The 19,399-nt window shown below is 40.0% G+C and overlaps 1 protein-coding gene across 1 annotated transcript in view; it reads right to left on the minus strand.

Annotated features, from left to right (window-relative positions):
* The window catches only part of foxp4 (forkhead box P4), a 122,921-nt gene that overhangs the window by 24,515 nt on the left and 79,007 nt on the right, over positions 1-19,399 (minus strand). The window contains exons 8-10 of the mRNA XM_037532406.1: positions 18,634-18,732; positions 16,131-16,235; positions 4,570-4,657 (exon numbers count right to left, since the gene is read on the minus strand). Of these exons, the coding sequence (XP_037388303.1) occupies positions 4,570-4,657; positions 16,131-16,235; positions 18,634-18,732 (292 nt within the window). The remainder of the gene's footprint in view (positions 1-4,569; positions 4,658-16,130; positions 16,236-18,633; positions 18,733-19,399) is intronic.

The raw sequence follows: 19,399 nt of genomic DNA on the forward strand, positions 1-19,399 counted from the left end.
CTATATTGTTTTGCAGGATACATAAGCCAGGAGTGTATGTGTGTATATATAGGCTTGGGCAACTCACCAAGGTCACCTCAAACTTAAAGTGAGATAAGAGAGTGATATGGGATACAAGTTGTGGTGATTGTGAACACATGCCTCACATGTCCACTCTATATTTTATATATATTTTTCTGTCTGTTCTCATATTTTTGGGGATCAAACTGGGCCAATCATATGAAGGTCAATCAGAATTCAACCCAACAAATACTGTAGATGGGTTCATCCTTAAGGTGGGAGTTTTTAAAGGGGGCCAGAAATGTTTTTCTTGTGTTTGTATTTTATTTTCCACTTACAACATTGGAGTGGATTCGTGTACCAAATACAGTCACAGTTCATTTCACATGATTTTTTTCAACCTCTCTTAAATTCTCAGAATTAAACAGGCTGTTTTTGTTACTTTTAGACAGTCTGCTCTACTGTGCCTCTTTCAAAAGCAGTCTTGCTGAAATGAGCAGTAATGACACTATTTATCACTTCAACATGAGTGGAGAAGCTATATGGAAATGTGCTTATTGTTGTGACATCACAGCTATAATGAATCCAAAATTGCAGAGTGTTATGTGTTGTATGGACTGGGTAGTGAAATTTGAACAAATGTTCACAAAGCATGTCAAACTCTTGCTTCATAAGCACAGGCTGACATTTGATTTTCCATGATATGGGCCCTTTAAATTGTTCAGAGAAGCAGATGTGCATAAGAGGAAATGAGAGAATGTGTGAGAGAAAAGGTGAGAGAGCCGGAGAGGAAGAAGGAGATTCCGGACGTCTTCCTAAGAGTGTAATTCTCAATTTCTGTCCCGTCAGTAAGCTCAATGGGACCCTCACACATCATCTCTCAGCTCCGGTTACCCACGGCTGGAAACGAGCCTTTCCCTCACTCTCTCTGATACTTGACTTGCAGCTGTACTCATCTCTGTATGATGCTGCTGAACTCTATTTACAGTGTGTCACAGTGTTAGTGGTGCCTTCAGCTCAAAGCTGTAGCAAGAGCTATAGCAGTTATATTTATGGTGCTTATTACAGCAAACACTGGCACAAAGCAGCTGTAGAGAAGTTCAGGTCCAGACCAAAAAACCTGAGGGTGACAGTGGCAGTACATTTTTTCTAAGAGCATGAGGACAAAATATTGAAAAGGACAGTGTGGGTAACGTTTAATGCTAAACGCTCCTAATGCTTAATGCCTTTTCATTTGTATGTAACAGTAAGCTAGAGTCTTGTTTTTATTACAAGAACAAACTATTTTGTACTGTTCTATACAATATGTATTTATACGACAACAATATGACATAGTTATTACATAACTGCAATTATTTGAGATGACCAATGACTGCAATTATTTTCTACAGTTGTTGGACTTCACAGTCATATTATGCTGCAACAAACAAAATGTGACTTGGTTGTGCTTGGCTGGGGCAAGTAAATGTAAATAAAAGAGAGCAGTAAATGCATTCATTAAGACATTATGGAACTTATTACAACAAAAAAGGGTACACTTTAGACTAAAGATAGTCTAAAGTGGTACCCTGGATAAGACTACCCTTATCAAAGGTTTATGAATGGTTTAAAATGAATTTAATAATGGCCATCAACTGGACCATAAACCTAATTAATAAGCCGTTATAACACATAAACAAAAAAGGCAACAGTGACCATTTATTTGCCTAATAATAATTTCTGCTGAAAAAGGTCCCTCCCTCTATTTTCCACTCTCTGCATGTTTGTGTTCTGCTGCTAGTTGCCTGCCACCCTCCAGCCTGTTTATTTGCCCATTAGCTGATCTGTGTTTAATAAGGCAGTGGTCGGCACTGGTCAGCCGCTTAACAAAGCAGTGGAAAAAGTGAGCTTATGAGACCCAACAAGTGGGCAGGCATGGCTAGTTTGGGATGGCCTGGAACTTGGCAGGAGGACAACAACTCCCTATGAAAGCAGGATGAAGGAGCCGCACTGCTGTTCAAAAGTTTGGAATCATTTGTTGGAATGAATTTGTGCTAATTTATTTAATAATAACTTATATAGACTTACACATTACAAATAGATGCCAAGATGTATTTTTAGATATTTTACTGAATATTTCAAGTCTTTTTTTTAATAATTGAAAGGGGTTTACTAATGCTTAACAAGTTTTTATTATTATAGTTGAATTTTCTAGACAACAAAGAATGTACAGATTTTTGGCTCATATTTTTGGCTCATTATAATATTTTTTTAAAAGGTGTGTTTTTATTGTTTATACTCCACTACTGTGTAAATACTTCGAGGTATTTTGTAAAATTATTTAAAATTTTGAGATTTTATGTTTGACTGAATTATTTCCTAAAACAAACTTAGGATATTTGTGATGCCAGAGATTTACATCCATCACCAGAAGTTACTAAATGCTAAATAATGCACTCGAATTTTCAGTACTTTTGAAATTCTACATGCGTTCTGCACGCTTCATTTTAAAACAACTTTATTCCCAGCACCACACAGTTTTTATCTCAGAATCTTCTACATTTTTTTCTTTCCAATCATAGAATCTGTTCTGCAAAATGATTTTATCCTTAGATTAAAATGAGTTTTAACCCATCAGAATTATCTGCAATCAAACAGTTTTTGAGGGGTAGCCTTTGAAGGAAGAGCTTTGTTGGTGAAGTTATTTTTGGGATCAGACAAGAGGGATGAGGAGACAGGCATGAGGCATGAGAGACGGAAGAATTGTCCCAGTTTTCGGGGCCATTTGGCAGGCTGCGTGAACGTGTGTGGACAGGGGTCTTGGTGTGCGTTATTTGAGGCTTGAAGGCCTGAAGCGGCCCGTCAGAGTGTAAACACAACTCAAAGGGCTACGTCTCACTGCTTATTTTACAGCTTTACAGGAGAGGAAAGTCCAGGCTTTGGGCACTGACAGGTTACCTCACTCATGTCACTGTGCATTAAAGTGTGCAATAGCATGTGTGTGTATGTGTGGTCTTCTCCCAGACTCTGTTTCCTACAGCCAGTGGGCTTTTTTTTCCCTAATGCGACCTAATGCGGCTGACCGATGGCTTGTCAGTGTGGGCCACTGCCCAGACATCATCAGTGTCCAGCCTGATCATGCAGTCAGACACTAGATTCCAGTGCTATCTTCACCATTCCCCAACAGCGAGGTTAACTTAAATGCTTTGATGCACGCTAAATGTTTGAGTGAAGGCTAGATGGATGCGTATTAGCAGCCAAATTGACTCAGAGGTAGCATCTTTGTTTGGCAGAGTACAATGCTGGAAGCGAGTGGAGGGGATTGTTTTTGCCCTCTGATGTTATACAAAGTGATATTTTAGCTGTGGATTTCAATGCTGTGGGCTGTAAATAATACCAAAGACAGTGAAGATGGCTGGACACTTTTAAAAGGCTGTCTAGCATAGGACTAATAGCTCATGTTCAGAAGTGAATGTCTATGGCACCCTTCTTGAAATTAAAGTCTTTTTCTCCATCTGTTTGAAACCTTATGCATTAACACCTTCATTAGACACTTAATATTCTTTACTCTGAATTGTTCTGAGCTAATTTGCTCATTTTCTATTAGAAACAGAGATGAAAAAAATATGTGTATATAGGCTATTAATTATTTTGTTAGTAATTAATTAAGTAAGCTATTGATTATTCTGGTGACTGACACTTTAAAGGAACATATAGACTAAAGAGCCATTTTATTTTTTTAACATAAAAGAGTTGTGTAGTGAGAGTGATGTAACATGTAAACACTGTTTTGAAATTTACCATCAACTCTTAAGAGCATACAGTTTATACATGTACACTAAGCTGCAAAACAACCCATTTTTAATGTGTTCGTGACATCACCAAAACCAATGATAGGTACACATATTCAGACTACAGCAGTTTAGCTTCATCAGCTGCTCTGAAGTTATAAGGAGTGGTTCAACCCTGACTGGTGGTTGAGTGATGCACAATACAAGGCCGTCAGTTAAAGAATAGATCATTTACATACATCAGTCTTAAAGGCACAGTAACAAAACCAGTCTCTTTCTTACTAAGGGATAAAGAGAGGTTAAAAAAGGGTGATGTAAAAATGAATTATGAACTTATGTTCTTGGTACATAAATCCACACAAATGCCACTAGTAGGTGCCAGGGAAAATATAAAATACAAAAAGAAATGTAGGATATGCATTTGTAACAATTTTGTCTATACTCTGCAAAAAGTCTCCAAAAAGAAAAACATCTCTCTTATATTGATTTTTTTCCCCATTTCTCTAAGAAATGTGAGTAATCATTGATATTTTCTGCATGTGTAAAGCCCAAACAATGTATATCATAAAAAAATTCTCAATGAAGTGTACACTGCTTTTTTGCAATGAAACCCTTCAAATGTAAAAATTCAATGTGGGGTAAATACAAATAAATAAATGTGTACATCTGTAGGAGAACCAAACTGCTAACTTATCATTTCAGGCTTATCAATAAGATCAATTTTAGTCAAACCACCCCACCTCCCAAGTCAATTAATCAATTAATTGCGATAGCCCTACTATGCACATGTATATCTCACCTGGATCTCCAGCTGCTGAACGACCTGCATCTGCACCCGACACTGGGCCGTACTGCGGTCATCAAGGGCATGCTCACTGTTGAGGTGCCTGAGAGAGAGACAGAGAGCACCAGAGAGAGAAAAAGAGAGAGAAGAAAAGCAGTTCAATGAGGCAATGGGATATGAATGTGATAAGACCTCATACAAATGTAAACTCAAAAACCGCACTTGAAATTCTACCCAGAAGAAGAGCTCATTGTGAGTATACCCAAGGGCTTAGAAAGAAATCTGCCAACATGCTGAGGCATCTGCCACTAAACCATCTGCTACTAGCCATGAGTCTGCTTATACACACACACACACACACACACACACACGATCTTTGTAGGCCCGCCGTGGAGACGGATCAGGGCGTGTGCAGTGTGTGTTAGTGCTACAGCCACCGCAGCCTGACAACACACACAAACACAGAGGTCACTTCGGCACCAGGCAGCCAGTGAGGACGTCCCGGCCAAGCATGACTTCATATAAACAAACAGCCACATCAAAATCCAGCCACCAGATAGTTGATTATTTTCCCATTTTGAGAGAGGAGCATTTTTTCACCACTCCTCTGGGCTTTTTAACGACAGCCCCTCTAAGGAAACGCTCCACAATAGTGGATTTCCACCCAAAGAAACACTTTTCACTAGGCGTATAAACTTGATTTCCTCTAACGTGAAAATAAAAATAATTTGAGTACATGAAAGGGCCGGCGGCAGACCTTTCAGTGTACTGTAGTATTGTGCCTGTGTGTGTTTGGGTGGTGGTGAGGGAGTGTGTAACAATCAAGTGTTGTGCAATTGTTTTGGGATAAACAGGACAGGGAAACAGCACACACGCACACTCAAATACTTCTATGGGCTTTTTCCTTTAGCTCTAACCTAGGCAGTGTACTATTAAATAAACTGTCAGAATAAAACCTCATATCTCTAAAATGGCAACTTTATATGTGAAAAAAACAACATTTGTTACTTTAATGTACAGTAATGTATGATAATCAGAGACCATTCATCATTTATTTAATTCCCAATCAAGTACTATTCATTTTTCAGAAGATATTATAGAGGAGATTAGATATGACAATCAATTTGCACAAAGAATGGAAAAAAGTAAAAAGTTTCCGAAGTGAAGTTCAAAAATATGATTAAACGACATACAGAAAATTGGACTTCTAACAATCACACAGGACCTGGTAGACCAGCAAACTGGCTCCATCAGATAAACAGTACTTAAAGCTTTTATCTTTAAGAAGAGAGGAGAAAATCAAGCTCTACTCTTGCTTCAGATCTGAAAAGTTCCACAGGTGTTTCTGTCCATCCTTCCACTGTGAAAAGACAACTCGACACTATGGGTCTGAATGAATGTACAGCTGTCAAGAAGCTGTTACTGAGAAATGGAAATTTACAAATCCAAAAAAGAACCCAGACATTAACATCCCTGAATGTGTTTCTGTTAAATATATACCTTTTGCTTTTTTTTGCTTGGAAATATAATAAATGAAGGGTGGTCTCTGACTTTTGCACAGTAGGTTCATCTAAAGACGTTATTCTAAATCTTTTTGTATCATTTGTTTTGGTCATCATAAATTTTCACACATTGTTAAAGGCGGCTGAGGTTATCAAATGGTGTGTAATGTCACAATACAGTAATTTAGAAGTGTCAATCAGCATGAGAGCCTCCTTCATCATGAGGAGTCACAGGTGTCCAAGTTTTTCCTTAACCAAAAGTTTAAAAAGGCACCATTAAAAACAGGATGTTGCTATTATTTCATTTATTTTTTTTGAGTTAAAAAAATGCTGCAGGCCATGAGTGGGAGGAAAAAAAGAAAACACCTGGATATGATATCATTTGTTTTTTGGGGGAACAGTCAGCAAACTCCGACTCACAATCTCGGAGCGCGGCCGACAGTCGTCCAAAACCATGTTTTTCTTCGTGAAGCAATCGCGTACCTCTCCGAAAACAAAACAAACAGATGATGAATAGCGAAAAAAAGAGTAAGAAAGGGGAGAGATGAGAAGGCGGAGGGAAAATAAGCGAGGGATGAAGTCAGAGTGAGAGAAAAGAGGGGAGTTTGAGCGATTGACAGGAGAAAGTTGGAAAAGAGGAAGGAAGGAGGGGGAGGAGGGAATGCGTACTGCTATAGCGATAGCGAGAAAAACACATAAGAGAATAAAGAGGCTGTGTCTGCCAGGGTAACGTGTGGAGGGACTGGGTGCTAAACTGTAAATAACCCGGATAGGGCTGGACGGAGGCATGCTGGGAAAGATCACAAGGTCTCCCGTCCTTCCCCATCACAGGAAACAAACAGTTTAGACAGTTAACACACACACACACACACACACATACACACATACATACACAATGCCGCCGCTGCTCTAGGATTTTATGTGCCAGTTTGCTGATCTCAAATCTGTAATCTGTTATAACAGATAGATCCGGTTCTAAAATCTGATAAAAATAAAATTCACACATATGATCAGATGAATTCTGTTTTAATATGCTAAGTTATTAAAAAATACCATAATGCACATGGAATAATCTTGGACTGTGGTGTCAACAAGCTACACTATAAATTATAAATTATTTATTGAACACTGCTTTTATCACACTGCATTTTGCACTGCTTTGCATTGTGCTGACCACTTAACTGTGATGTAATACACGGTATATATACTTATATATTACATATCTCTTATTATTTTACATGTATAGTATAAGTCAGAGACCACCCTTTATTTCATTTCTAGTCAAAATGACAATTACATATTACAAATTTCATGAGATATTTGTAAGGAGATATTTAACTTGTGCAAAGAAGGAGACGGTCAAAGGAAAATTAAAGAAAAAAAAAACTATTTCAGAGACACTTTATTTTGCGTCAACTCAAAATGACTCACCAGACTCTCAGTAACATGTCAAAAAATTTGAGGTTGAGTTTGGATTGAGGTTAAGATTAGGATTAGGGCCAGGATTAGGGTTAGGTTTTGCAACATTAAAGAGTAACATTTTAACAACACATCTACTAATGTAAGTAATGTATGAACAGAACATCTACAAAATATTTACTTCAATGTATTCAGATGCTTCACTACTGGCACTTCACTGATATGTTGTTGATGTGTTAAAGTGTTTCCACAATTTCCAAGTTCAAAAAATATTCAGAGAAAATGTGACTCCTAATAACTCCTAATAACTGGTTGTCTAACTGGTAGACAACCAAAACTGTTTCCATCAGATAAACAGAAAGTTGAATCTTTGAGAGAAAGAAGAAAATCAAGCTCTCTTCAGAAAAAAATCTACAGGTGTTTCTGTCCATCCTTCCACTGTGAGAAGACAAATCAGTGATACGGGTCTGAAAGGATGTGTAGCATCAAAAAGCTTCACTGAGAAAAGGAAATACTTGCGCATCAAGTCTCAGAACAATGGACTGTTTGGGATTACATGGGCTGTGAAAAGCAGAAAATGCAACTGACTCCTAAGCCCAACTTTAGAAAGAAAGAAAAACTAAAAGCAAGCATCTTGCAATGAATGTAATGCACGCAAAGAGCTGACACTAAATACCGACAGATCTAATATAATACGTAGTTCTTGAGGCTGTGTGATTTACTGCTAAATATTTTTTTTTAAAACTTGGTTTTGTTACTTTTCTAACACCATAATAATCTGCTCGGCGCAGGCAGTAAGCATAAACTCAGTATAGCTACATTTCCTTTAGTTCTGGCATTTCAGTGTGGAAAGAAAATGAGCTAAAACATATGGATGGAAAACAATGACAAAACAGCATTTGCAAACGCACCCGTATTAGTGTGGACAATCATCTGCTTATATGACCGCACACCTAGTGAGGCCATAGGACCCTGAGGTCAGGGGTCATGAGAGTGTCCAGAGAAGAGAAAGGGAGGGAATAGTGGAGTGCTTGGACTTCCCCTTCACGGAAATCAAGTTAAAAGGTTTCTTCCTCAGGCTTGTAAGCCCATAAAGTATGCCCTCTCTGGGGTCTGAAGGTTTGAGGATTAGTTTATCCCAAGGGGAGAATCCCCATGTTAAAAAGCACGGCTACATCAGACACCCCCCTTCCCACCCCTTCGCTGACTCATATCTCATAAGCGCTGATCTACAAATCACACATCCTCCCCTCTCCTCCGATAATTCTGTCCATCTGGGAATTCCCTCACTGTGTTTTCCACCGTCACGCTCAGCAGTGGGCGGACGAGTGGACTGGATCCTGCCGTGATGACAGAGCATCGTACTGACTTCAGTAGGCTGCCGAGGAAAAGTCTTAAAGTGACAAAAAGATTGAATTTTCACAATTTTCCCCAAATGTAGTCAGTCAGCCAGGACAGGCTGAAGTTTGCACTGGAGTCAAAGCTTACAACCCACCGATCATTATTTTGCCAACCACATGCTTAAATATATACACTAAGTAATCTTACAGAGACCTACATATGTGTTTCTGGCACTGTAGGTGTTACAGTTATCTTTAAAATATCTAGACAAAAGTATGAATGCACAGTGAATGGAATCATATCACTATTGACAGCTAATTGTTTAAAAAATGCATCACCCCTGAATAGATGCTTAGATCTGATAGATGATTCAAACTGATTTTTAATGAACCATTTACTGTGTTTTGGAAGTGTAGAATGTTTAGGTGACAGCTAAATTGTCTGTGTTTTATTCATGTTACTGTATTTGTGATAACTGCTAATTTCTGTAGATCTAGTCACAATTTCTACCCTTTAGAAATGCATGTCGCCATTGTTGGAAGAAAACCTCACATCTCCATTTTTGTTGTTTTTAAGTTTTTGAAAATGTCTTTCGCCTTTTATGTTGTGTGTAGATTTCATGAAAGATGGACCAAAAGAAATGACTTAAAATGATTTGGAAAAAAAGTCTGGTTCCATTGACTTACATTAAAAGTAACATAGGTTTTTTCCCTTTTACTGAAAAGTTATCATTTTGAAGATACAAGGTTCCTTCTGCCAGCAGCAAGATGTATCAGCATCTGACATTTAAATGCAAAAAATAAGATGTGGCCTACAGTTCCCATATTGGTGCACCATAGAATATAAAGAAAATTCAGGCTTTAACACTGTTTTAGTTACATGACGTGTTCTTGTTCCTTTCTTGTATATTTCTGAGTGTCATCACACAAACTCATTTATTTGTGATTACTTAACAATTTGATGCTGTATGATACAGATTTAAGAATGATTTAGGCATTATGCTAATGGTTAAAGTAAGTAAGATTCCATTATTTGCTTGCAACATTAACCTAGCAGCTCCAGTGTAAAACTAAAGAAGCAAACTTCAAACTCTGCCACTCGATCTCATCCTCCGATCTTTCCATATTTCTCTGCATTTCTACGTCTGTCCTTTCCTCGCTGATGGACGCACAGCATCAGTGTCCAGGACACTTTTTTGTTTTTTTGTCCTGAAAGCGCCAATTGTGAGGAGATTGGCTGTTCGCAAAAAATTAAACAAAAACAATGATGTCACCCACTCCACTAACCCAGGCGCAGATAGCAGTTTTTCCCCACAAGTAAATGATGATAAAAACATGATCTCACCCCTCTTTTCCTTCTCTCACTCTCTTTCTCTCTCCCTCTCCCTCTCCCTCAACAGAAGGACACACCACAAGCTTTATGGCACATAATAAACAGTAGCCGCATTTTTTCCGAGGGACCCGACAATGAGGTACTGTTTACTTGCTGCGCACCAACTGGGATCTAAGCAGCATTTACGACAGCTTAAGAAAAAAAAAAAAAAATGAAAGCGCCACGGGCCGGTCCCAACAAAAGGACAGAGTATTCTAACACATGTAGTCGCGGCATGCCAGAGAAAATTGAGCATCATTAAAAAGCTCAAGGGTGAGGGAGAGAGAGAGAGAGAGAGAGAGAGAGAGAGAGAGAGAGAGACAGAGGGAGCGAGGGGGTAATGAATGACTGTTTTATCATACTTGTGCTACTCTACAGCAAAAAATAAGGACAGAGAGATGTCCATAGCTGCTACAAGTGGCAGGCAGCCAGCTGGGGCTATAGAGGAGAAAAAAAATAAAGACCAGACAGAGAGAGAGAGAGGGGGAGAGAGAGAGAGAGACTAAAAGAGAAAGCAAGAGAAAGTGAACAAAAAAGATAGCAGGGTAGAGAGAGAGAAAGGTAGAAAGACAGAGACAGAGAAAAAGAGAAAGGAGCGAGAAAATAAATGAAAGAGACCGAAAAGTAGAGAGAAAAGGAGAATGAATGAGAGAGACTCAATGAATGAGTGTTTTATCATACTTATGCTACTATATAGAAAAATGACAGAGAGGCAGACAAAGCTGCTACAAGTGGCTGGCAGCCAGCATGGAGAGAGAGAGAGAGAGAGAGAGAGAGAGAGAGAGAGAGAGAGAGAGAGAGAGAGAGAGAGAGAGAGAGAGAGAGAGAGAGAGAGAAGGTGTGTTGATCACAAAGAGAGAACGGGAGATAGAGAAAGAGAGAAAAAGGCAGAGAATAGAAAAAACAGGAGGAAAGAAGAAAGGCAGAGGAAAAGAGATGGTAAAATGAGAGAGAGGGCAACAGAAAGCGCAAGAGCAAGTGCGCAAAGCAAGAAAGACTAAGAGTGGGAAAGAGAGAGAGTGAGTAAAAGCAAGCTGAGGAGAGAAAAAAAGCAAGAGATAAACAGTGAGAGATGTGTGAGGGAGAAAGAGAAAAAGAAAGAGGGCAAGAGATGAACAGCAAAAGGGTGAACAAGAGAGGAAGTGAGTCAAAAAGAAAGAGAGCGAGCTAAAAAAAAGTGTACCATATCCTCTCTCTCCTCTGACAGTGATGAGTAAAATGTGCTGGCTAGGTCTTGGAGCTCAGGACTGACAGCATTATCTGTCACCGCTCCCTTCTTTTCTCTCCTGTCTTTCTTTTTTTCCCCCTATCCCTTTCTCCGCGTGCCCCTGGGCTATGTGAAATGAGACACCGCGCAACCAAACAACAGCTTTGCTCTTAAAACTTTCCCAGACTCTCTGGCTCTTTGATGTGTGTGTCAGCGGGCCATCATCTCTCTGCTCCCGCTCCTCAGGCCCGTCGCCAGGGACGACGGCAGCTCATTTGCATGAGATGGAGTGGCTGCCTGTCAGAGTGGGTGACCCCCGGAGGGGGTGGAGCCCTGGAGCCATGGGCTAAACACACAGGACCACTGGGCTGTGTATGTTCATTAGCGGCTCACTAGGTCAGAGGGAGAGAGAGAGAGAGAGAGAGAGAGAGAGAGAGACAGAGACAGAGAGGGAGTGAGTGAGTGAGTGAGAGAGTGAGTGAGTGAGTGAGTGAGTGAGTGAGAGAGAGAGAGAGAGAGAGAGAGAGAGACACCTTGACCTGTACAATAACAAAACAGATGAAGATCCTGAGAGACAGAGAGAGCAATAAACGAAAGAAGAGAGAGAAGCAAAACTTTGTAACATGCTTTGACAATACACATGTAGCACTGTCTGTCATGTATCTTGAATTGACCTGAATTGAGAGAGAGATACATAGAGATAGTATATATCTCAGGACTCTGTGTTCAGTGGGCTCTGGTAGGCCTCTAGGGCAGCTACAGTACTAGTGGAGTGAGTCACCCTCATATGACAGGCAAACATGTCAGAGCCCTTCCACTGTGAAGTCTCATTATTTTAACACACAAAGACAATGGTGCTGTTTACCAGCCCATTCATGCTCTGATCTACTCCCCCTTTATCTCTCCAATCCCCCTGCACTGCACCCCCCACCATACACCCCACCATCCCTAAAGACCCCCGACCACAACACACTCGCTCCACAAGAGTGAGGGATGGGGAGAAAAAAGAGGAAAGAGGATGGGGAGAGAGGCAGACAGAGATGGGGGTGGAGGGTGGGGGCTCTTTTTTGATGTCTTTGCTAGTGTTCAAGAAACAAAGGGGTCTAATTGTAAATGAGCTAATTAAGTAAACCGCTAACGAAGCATGAAAACAATTTGCTTGACCCGACGGAGGAGTGCGCAAGGGACGCTGGGGAGAGAAAAGAGAGAGAGAGAGAGAGAGAGAGAGAGAGAGAGAGAGAGAGAGAGAGAGAGAGAGAGAGAGAGAGAAGAAAGAGAGAGGGAGCTAATCAGGACCTGACAGCAGTGAGGAGTTATGGGCAGCTACCTGACAAGACACACACATATGCTTAAAAACAGCGGATAGGGCAACAGAAAGGAAAAGGGGTTTCAAGGGATATGTCACTATGGTTACTCAGTGGGGCATGACCTGCAGACATGTGCAGACTTGCTTCCTGGAAGAAAGCATTAAGTGCAGCTTTGGGGAAAGTCATGGGAGAAGGCCAAATTGAAGCAAAAAAGTCAAGAAAAAAAGCTAGGCAACAGACTGAGCATCCACATCAGGGTCAAATTTCAGATTCTTCCATCTTCCTCATTCATCACAATGAGCAGTTTTATTGGCTTTAATAGCTGAATGAAAGCTTCACTACTCAGCATGCTGATACTGTAACGTGGGCTCATTTTGAAGGGAAATACTGATGATTTTTAGCTTTCAAATATGTCACTGCTGTAGCTTTAGGCAGCTCCAAGTATTTAATGAAAAACTGGTAAAAAATAAATGAATAAAACAGGATCATGGCATAGTGGGCTGATGTGACATCCAGTCAGCTTCTTACTACTACACAGCTCCTATATACTGGTTGTTTACAAACTTAAGCCACGGTCACAGAACACGGCTAAAATCTTACTTGTGAAAAAGCCAGTTCACTTGAATGGGAAAAGACACAAAAATGTAAAAATCAGTTAACTTCTGTCACTGTTAAGTCTTGCCTCATGTCAGTTTCATCTAGGTGAACTTTCTAGGTGTCGCTTGTCACAGTCGCAATAAAAACACGTTACCTGGCTAATTTGAACTGTTTACTGAACTATAGGCTCCCTCCAAAGCCACCTCCAACAGTCCACCCTCCTGAGAAAAATAGCAAGGCAGCAGTCTAGTGTCACTGTAGCTTTAGAGTGATCTAAATCTGTTTTTTTAAGGTGCATCCTGTATCTTGTACTTAAAAAGAAGCAATATGCTCTTCTTAGGGGTCATGTTAATGCATTTGATTGATAAGTAAGTAAACATGAGAGAGTGACAATCAATAAATATTTTGAAACTCACACATACAAATAAAGACTATTCAGACATTGTATTTGAAAACAGCCTAAACTGAAAGAATGACTAAAAAACAGGCATCCTTGATATTGACCGGTCAGGTGTGGATCATACTTTCGTGCATGCTCAGTGGCTTTTCAGTTTAATGCATGATTGTAAACCAGAAGCTTGTTGTGCAGGCTGAAGGAGTGCTTTTCGGTTGCTCCATAGAAAATGATAAAAAGAAGAGTGCTTGAGAGAATTGGAAATGGCAGCATCTGAACGTCATCTACAGTGGTATTTTATACGTATAGTTGAAAAATATATAGTGTGATTGGTTAAGAGGCATTTAACTCATGCTTCTCACAACAGCTGGACTGTTCTGCTGAGTAACAGTAGCTAAGTAATGGCTTGTTTTATGCTACAGCTAATCATTACTGCATTTCTACTTATTTTTAGCACATACAAAAACAGAAATGGATAAAATTAGATGACTTTTATGAGATAATATTTGACTTCCAGTCCAGGAATAAACTAAAATTAGCCAGAAACAAACACAATACAATTTGGCAAACAAGGTGCTGTAATCGGCTTTACAGACTGAACTAAACAAAATGACATTAAGGTTAATCTAGTTAATATTGAAAAAGCTGAGCTGAATGAGTTTTACGGTTCTACCCAAAATGCAAATGATACAATGTTCCGAGCTTCTTTGTTTTGCTTTTTATTCATTTTACAGGACTGTAGCAATAAAGTACTTGAGGTTGTCAGTTATCGCAAATAGCATGACAGCTCTGATGAATGATTTTACTCACATTTGGCTCATGCATGTGACCGAATGTTATATACTCTCCCTCTCCTGTTCTGCTGCTTAAACTGTTCACAAAAACAACAATGTATCATTATATCGCCTACCCCTAGTTCACAAACAGTAAATGCTAGAATGTTCTTTGTAACTCAGAACTATTTTTAGTCACATATATTACCCACAGGTAAACCATGAACTAAAGTCATATAGTACTGCATAACTGGTGAAAGCCACTGGTGTTCCCCTTTAAACAGTGACAGGGGACACTGTCAGTGTGTTTAATTTGACAGTGATGTGTGTTTCTAGCACGGCTGCCCTCCAGTTGTACACAGTGTTCAGTCCCACACCGACGGAGAATCTCTCACTCTTCCACCAGCAATAATCTCTCTCTCCTCCACCACGCTGAGGAATTCATCCCTCTCTTTTCTGTTCAAACATGACACCTGAAGACCTGAAGACTCTCTTGATCGTGCTCTTTCTAGTTCTCAGGCTCATATTAACCCGTGTGTATGACAGAGTGACAGGGAGCGCTTATTTTGTCACCAAGCTGCAACCTCATCAGACGAATCACATGGAAGATGAAGGCACATTAGCTACAGCAAAGCTACGTTTGTTGAATACAGACGGCAGTGAATGTTGGGTCACCGTTAGTTCATGACCGTTAAAGCCCAGTCGTTGCAAATAAAAAAACAAATAAATTAATATGAAATACGCAATTATTGAGACATGTCGTAGGTCTTACTAAAGTGATAAAAGGTCTAACTTCTCAGTGCTATACCATCTTTAAAAGGACAGCAGTGAGTAATGTTTGTTCATTTGAGCTTCTGTCAATTGGGGGCTACAAAGTACTGACAGATAGAAAGCAACATATCTGAATAGCAAAATAATTTATCAACAAATACAAGCTATTTTAGGCTTGTACTTTAACATCTGTCCAAGTTATAATGAATGAATTATTTGTGTGGCAGTTAATTGTAAGTTAAATTTTCTCAATTGTGACAGTCCTAATTATAGACTTCTCATGAAAACTCTGTTGTTTTTAAGCTTTAATGAACTCCATATGAATCTGCTTTGTTAACAAACAGCATAGCTACAACAACCTCATAAAGCGGCAGTGAAGATACAAAATGTGTTATAAAAAGTGCTAATTTTAGAATCATTTAATGACAACGTTTTGAATATTTCTTCCTGACTGGCTACAAATCAATACCAAAAGAGTACTTACTGTACAAAGTATATCAAGAGGTTGCTTAGATGATATTTTACATTAGACAGTATATAAATCTTTAATTTTGTGCTTTACTGTTTATAGTTTGCAAGTTAGTTTTCTTGCTAACATCACCAAAAAGGAGGATTTGCTCTCAGGTCCTGGACATCTATTTCACAAGGTCATGTGAGCTTCAATCTTCTAACATGACTGCGCCTTTAGATCATGATTGGGGAAATAAAGGCTGGAGTCTGGCACAATTCAGTGACTTCCCTGCTCTAGCACATCACCTAAGCCTGGTAATTAACTGAAAATCACAAAATTGTGCAGCAATCTTGTCCTTCAGGGCAGGAGTTCCCCGCCCACGATTTAGATGGTTGAGGTGTTGTCTGTATGTGTGGGACAGTGGTTGATTGACAGTCACTCACTTGATAAACTGGCCCATGTCTTCACAAAGCGCCTCGCAGCCTGGCCATTTACACTCGCCGTGGCCGTAGAGTGGATGTGAGGCTGTGTGCTCCTCATGGGTTGAGCTGAAAGACAGACAGAGAGAAGAGGAAAATTGGTTAGTTTGTGGCTCTCTAGCTGAAAACTCCCACAACACAGATTCTAAAATATCTACTACAAAATCTCAACAACATACCCATCGGCTACAAAGGATGAGGGACACTGTTTAAATCAGTGGGAAGCTGCACTAAAAGCTTCATTCAGAGAATATAAAGAATAATGCCTCTATAGGGGCATAATAAGGATTGCAGCAGGTGAAGTTTCTTAAAAAGAATAATAAGATGAATACTGTTTGCACAGCTAGTCAGACAGGTTTAAAGAAAAAATATAACACAACACAAAAACTACTTTTTTTATTTAAGAAGAACATGTACTGTGATTATCGCAAAAAAAAATTCACATTATCAAAATTGTAACTTTACAGGAGATGGAAAAACACTCATAATGGTCTATGTAAATTAATGTAAAGAGATTTTAATCCAAATTATTCTGAGACACAAGGTTCTGTTCCAACAGCAATGATACAGAGGGCCCAAGTTTGTCTCTGGTTTTCCTACAAAGTCAAAAAATCAGGACTTTTGTCCTCAAAATGTACAAAACACACACATACTCTTCTAGAACTGTGGCAGGTTAAATAGCTTTTAGACAAAGTGTGGCCCCAAACTGCTTGTCAGCACATAAATGCACACCATTCGACTATTACATAGCAATGAAATCTGACATCCAAGTCTCAATGGTGCACCACTGCTGAAAAAGCGTGCATACTTCTCTTGCGGGCTGGAAAGCTTGGACGTTTCCAGGGTTTTTTGACATATCTTCTGAATGGCAGCGTCCTTTCAAAAACACCTGATGTGAGTGACATTGTATCCTCTGTCAGCTTCCAACTTCTTTCAAAGCAGCCAAAAACAGCCAACCACGAACGAAAGGCCTAAAAACATTCCACTGTTTCTCGCCAACTTCTTCAGCCATCTCGCTTACGGATAAGGTGGCTTTGAAGCACTGACAGAGTGAGCTAGTGGAGTGTGCTGGGAGGGTTGACTTGTGTTTAGTTTGAGATGCTGCCATTGTGTTTGTTGTGGGCGGGCAGCTGGAGTTGCGGGGTTTGGATCACGTCTTCTGGCCTGGCTCCTCTAAAGACCCACAGCAGTTTCGTCTCTCTCGCTCTTTTTTCATTCCCTTCCTTTTCGCTCTCTGCCCTTGTATATCTTTCCTCTTCTCTTTCTTGCTTTCTCTCTTCACCCTCATCTGTACCTCTCTGTCTGTCTTTTTCTTTCCCTTCTCTCATCTCTCTTCTTCTGTCTTTTTCTCTCCACCTTTCCCTCTTGTCTGTCTTTTTTCTCCCTTCTTCATCTCTTTCTCCCTCCCATCTCTCTCTATTTATTGCTCATTCTCTTTTCTTGTTTTTTCTCTCTATATTTCCTTCTTTCAGTCTTCATCTTTCTCTTTAAATTTTTCATTCTTTTCTCAACTGTTTCATTCTTTCATTTTTCATCTTTCTTCAACACCCTCCTTGTTTTTTCTTTCTCGTCATTTGCCTTTATCACTTCTTTCCTCGTCTTGTTGTCTCTTCTCCTTCATCTCTTTCTCTGTATTTGTCTTTTCTTTCTCTCGTTTCTGTCTATTTCTTTCTCTCCTTCTCTCTATTTTGCTTCCTCTCTCTCTCTTTATCCCTCTCCGCCTCTTTCTCCCCTGATCTCTCTCTCTCTCTCTCTCTCCCTCAAACAGGCATCTTTCATTTCAGTCCCTGGCTAGCGGCCATGGGTTAGCATGTAGTGCAGGCTTTAGCAGGAGTATTGCGACCACAGTATCTTCTGTCATGTGTCTGATTGCTGCTAAGCATGAGTTAGGGTAAGCGTGTGTGTGTGTGTGTGTGTGTGTGTGTTTTGCTTGTGGTGGTTGAGGGTCCGGGGAACTCTTCCCAAATCCACATCAGAGTGCTGTTTAACGCAAAGCAGCTTGCTTGCAGATGAGGTTCCCCCTGATGTGGAGTGCGCACACACACACACACACACACACACACACACACACACACACACACACACACACACACACACGCACACACACACACACACACACACACACACACACACTCCATTCTCTTTGTCAGATGTGCTGGCAGTGGAGAGCCCACTCAATTCAGAAGCTGCTCCGACTCTAGACATTACAAACTACTGGCAACCACACTGTCCACATGCGCCATGCATTAGCCTCGCCGCACTGTTTTTCTTCTGCTCTGCATGTGTGTGTGTGCATGCGCATGTGTGTGTGTTTGTGTGTGTATAACTTTGGCCCAGCGTGAGCACACAGTCAGAAGAAATGAAGGGGTTAGAACACCCAGTTAAATGGAGAACAGAGAACACACACTGACTTCACCAAGCCCATGCAGCATTACGAGGGTGTGTGTTTGGTTGTGTGTGTACTCACTGGGTGCTCTGCAGAGGAGTGCCTTTGGAGTAAGGCGTGAGATGCTCGTCACTGGACTCCCCCTTGGTGAAGGATGAGATCCACTCAAAGAGTCTTGCTCTTTAAAAATGGAGAGAATCCGTCAGGACCCCGAAACAAGGGGCCACATACACAGGCTTGCTTTTATACAGTGTTAGGAGACGGACATGGGCATATATATATATATATATATATATATATATATATATATATATATATATATATATATGTAGCACTGTGTAAGAGTCAGAAACCACAAGTAATTAATTTTTCAGAGTTAGGAAAAAAACTGAAAAAATCTATTTAATGGAAAATCACAACAGGTCAGTATCTTTTTTCAGTGTTTAGTGTGTCATCTATATTACAGCTTCCTTTCTTTTCAGGAGACTTGCTTTCAGTTTTGCTAAGAAATCTGCAGGGGATATTTTTCCACATCTCCAAAGTTCAGTATTAGAAATTGTTTGCATTTTCTGCTTCTCATAATCAAAGGAATCCATAACACATTCAGTGATGCTGATTCAAGGCTATAAGTCTGAAGTGGTGTGTAGCTGTCAAGAAGCTGTAACTGAGAAAAGGAGTGAAGATCAAGCAAACAAGCAAACTGCAAATCAAGCAAACAAGCTGCTCCTACCCACCCCACAGTCCAGACCTCAACATCATCAAATGTGTTTGGGATTTCCCGGATTGTGAGAAGCAGAAAATACAAACTGAACTTTGAGGTTTGCAAAAATGTCCCAGAAACAGAAAA

The sequence above is a fragment of the Pygocentrus nattereri genome, chromosome 21, assembly GCF_015220715.1.
Source record: "Pygocentrus nattereri isolate fPygNat1 chromosome 21, fPygNat1.pri, whole genome shotgun sequence".
Classification (NCBI taxonomy): domain Eukaryota; kingdom Metazoa; phylum Chordata; class Actinopteri; order Characiformes; family Serrasalmidae; genus Pygocentrus; species Pygocentrus nattereri.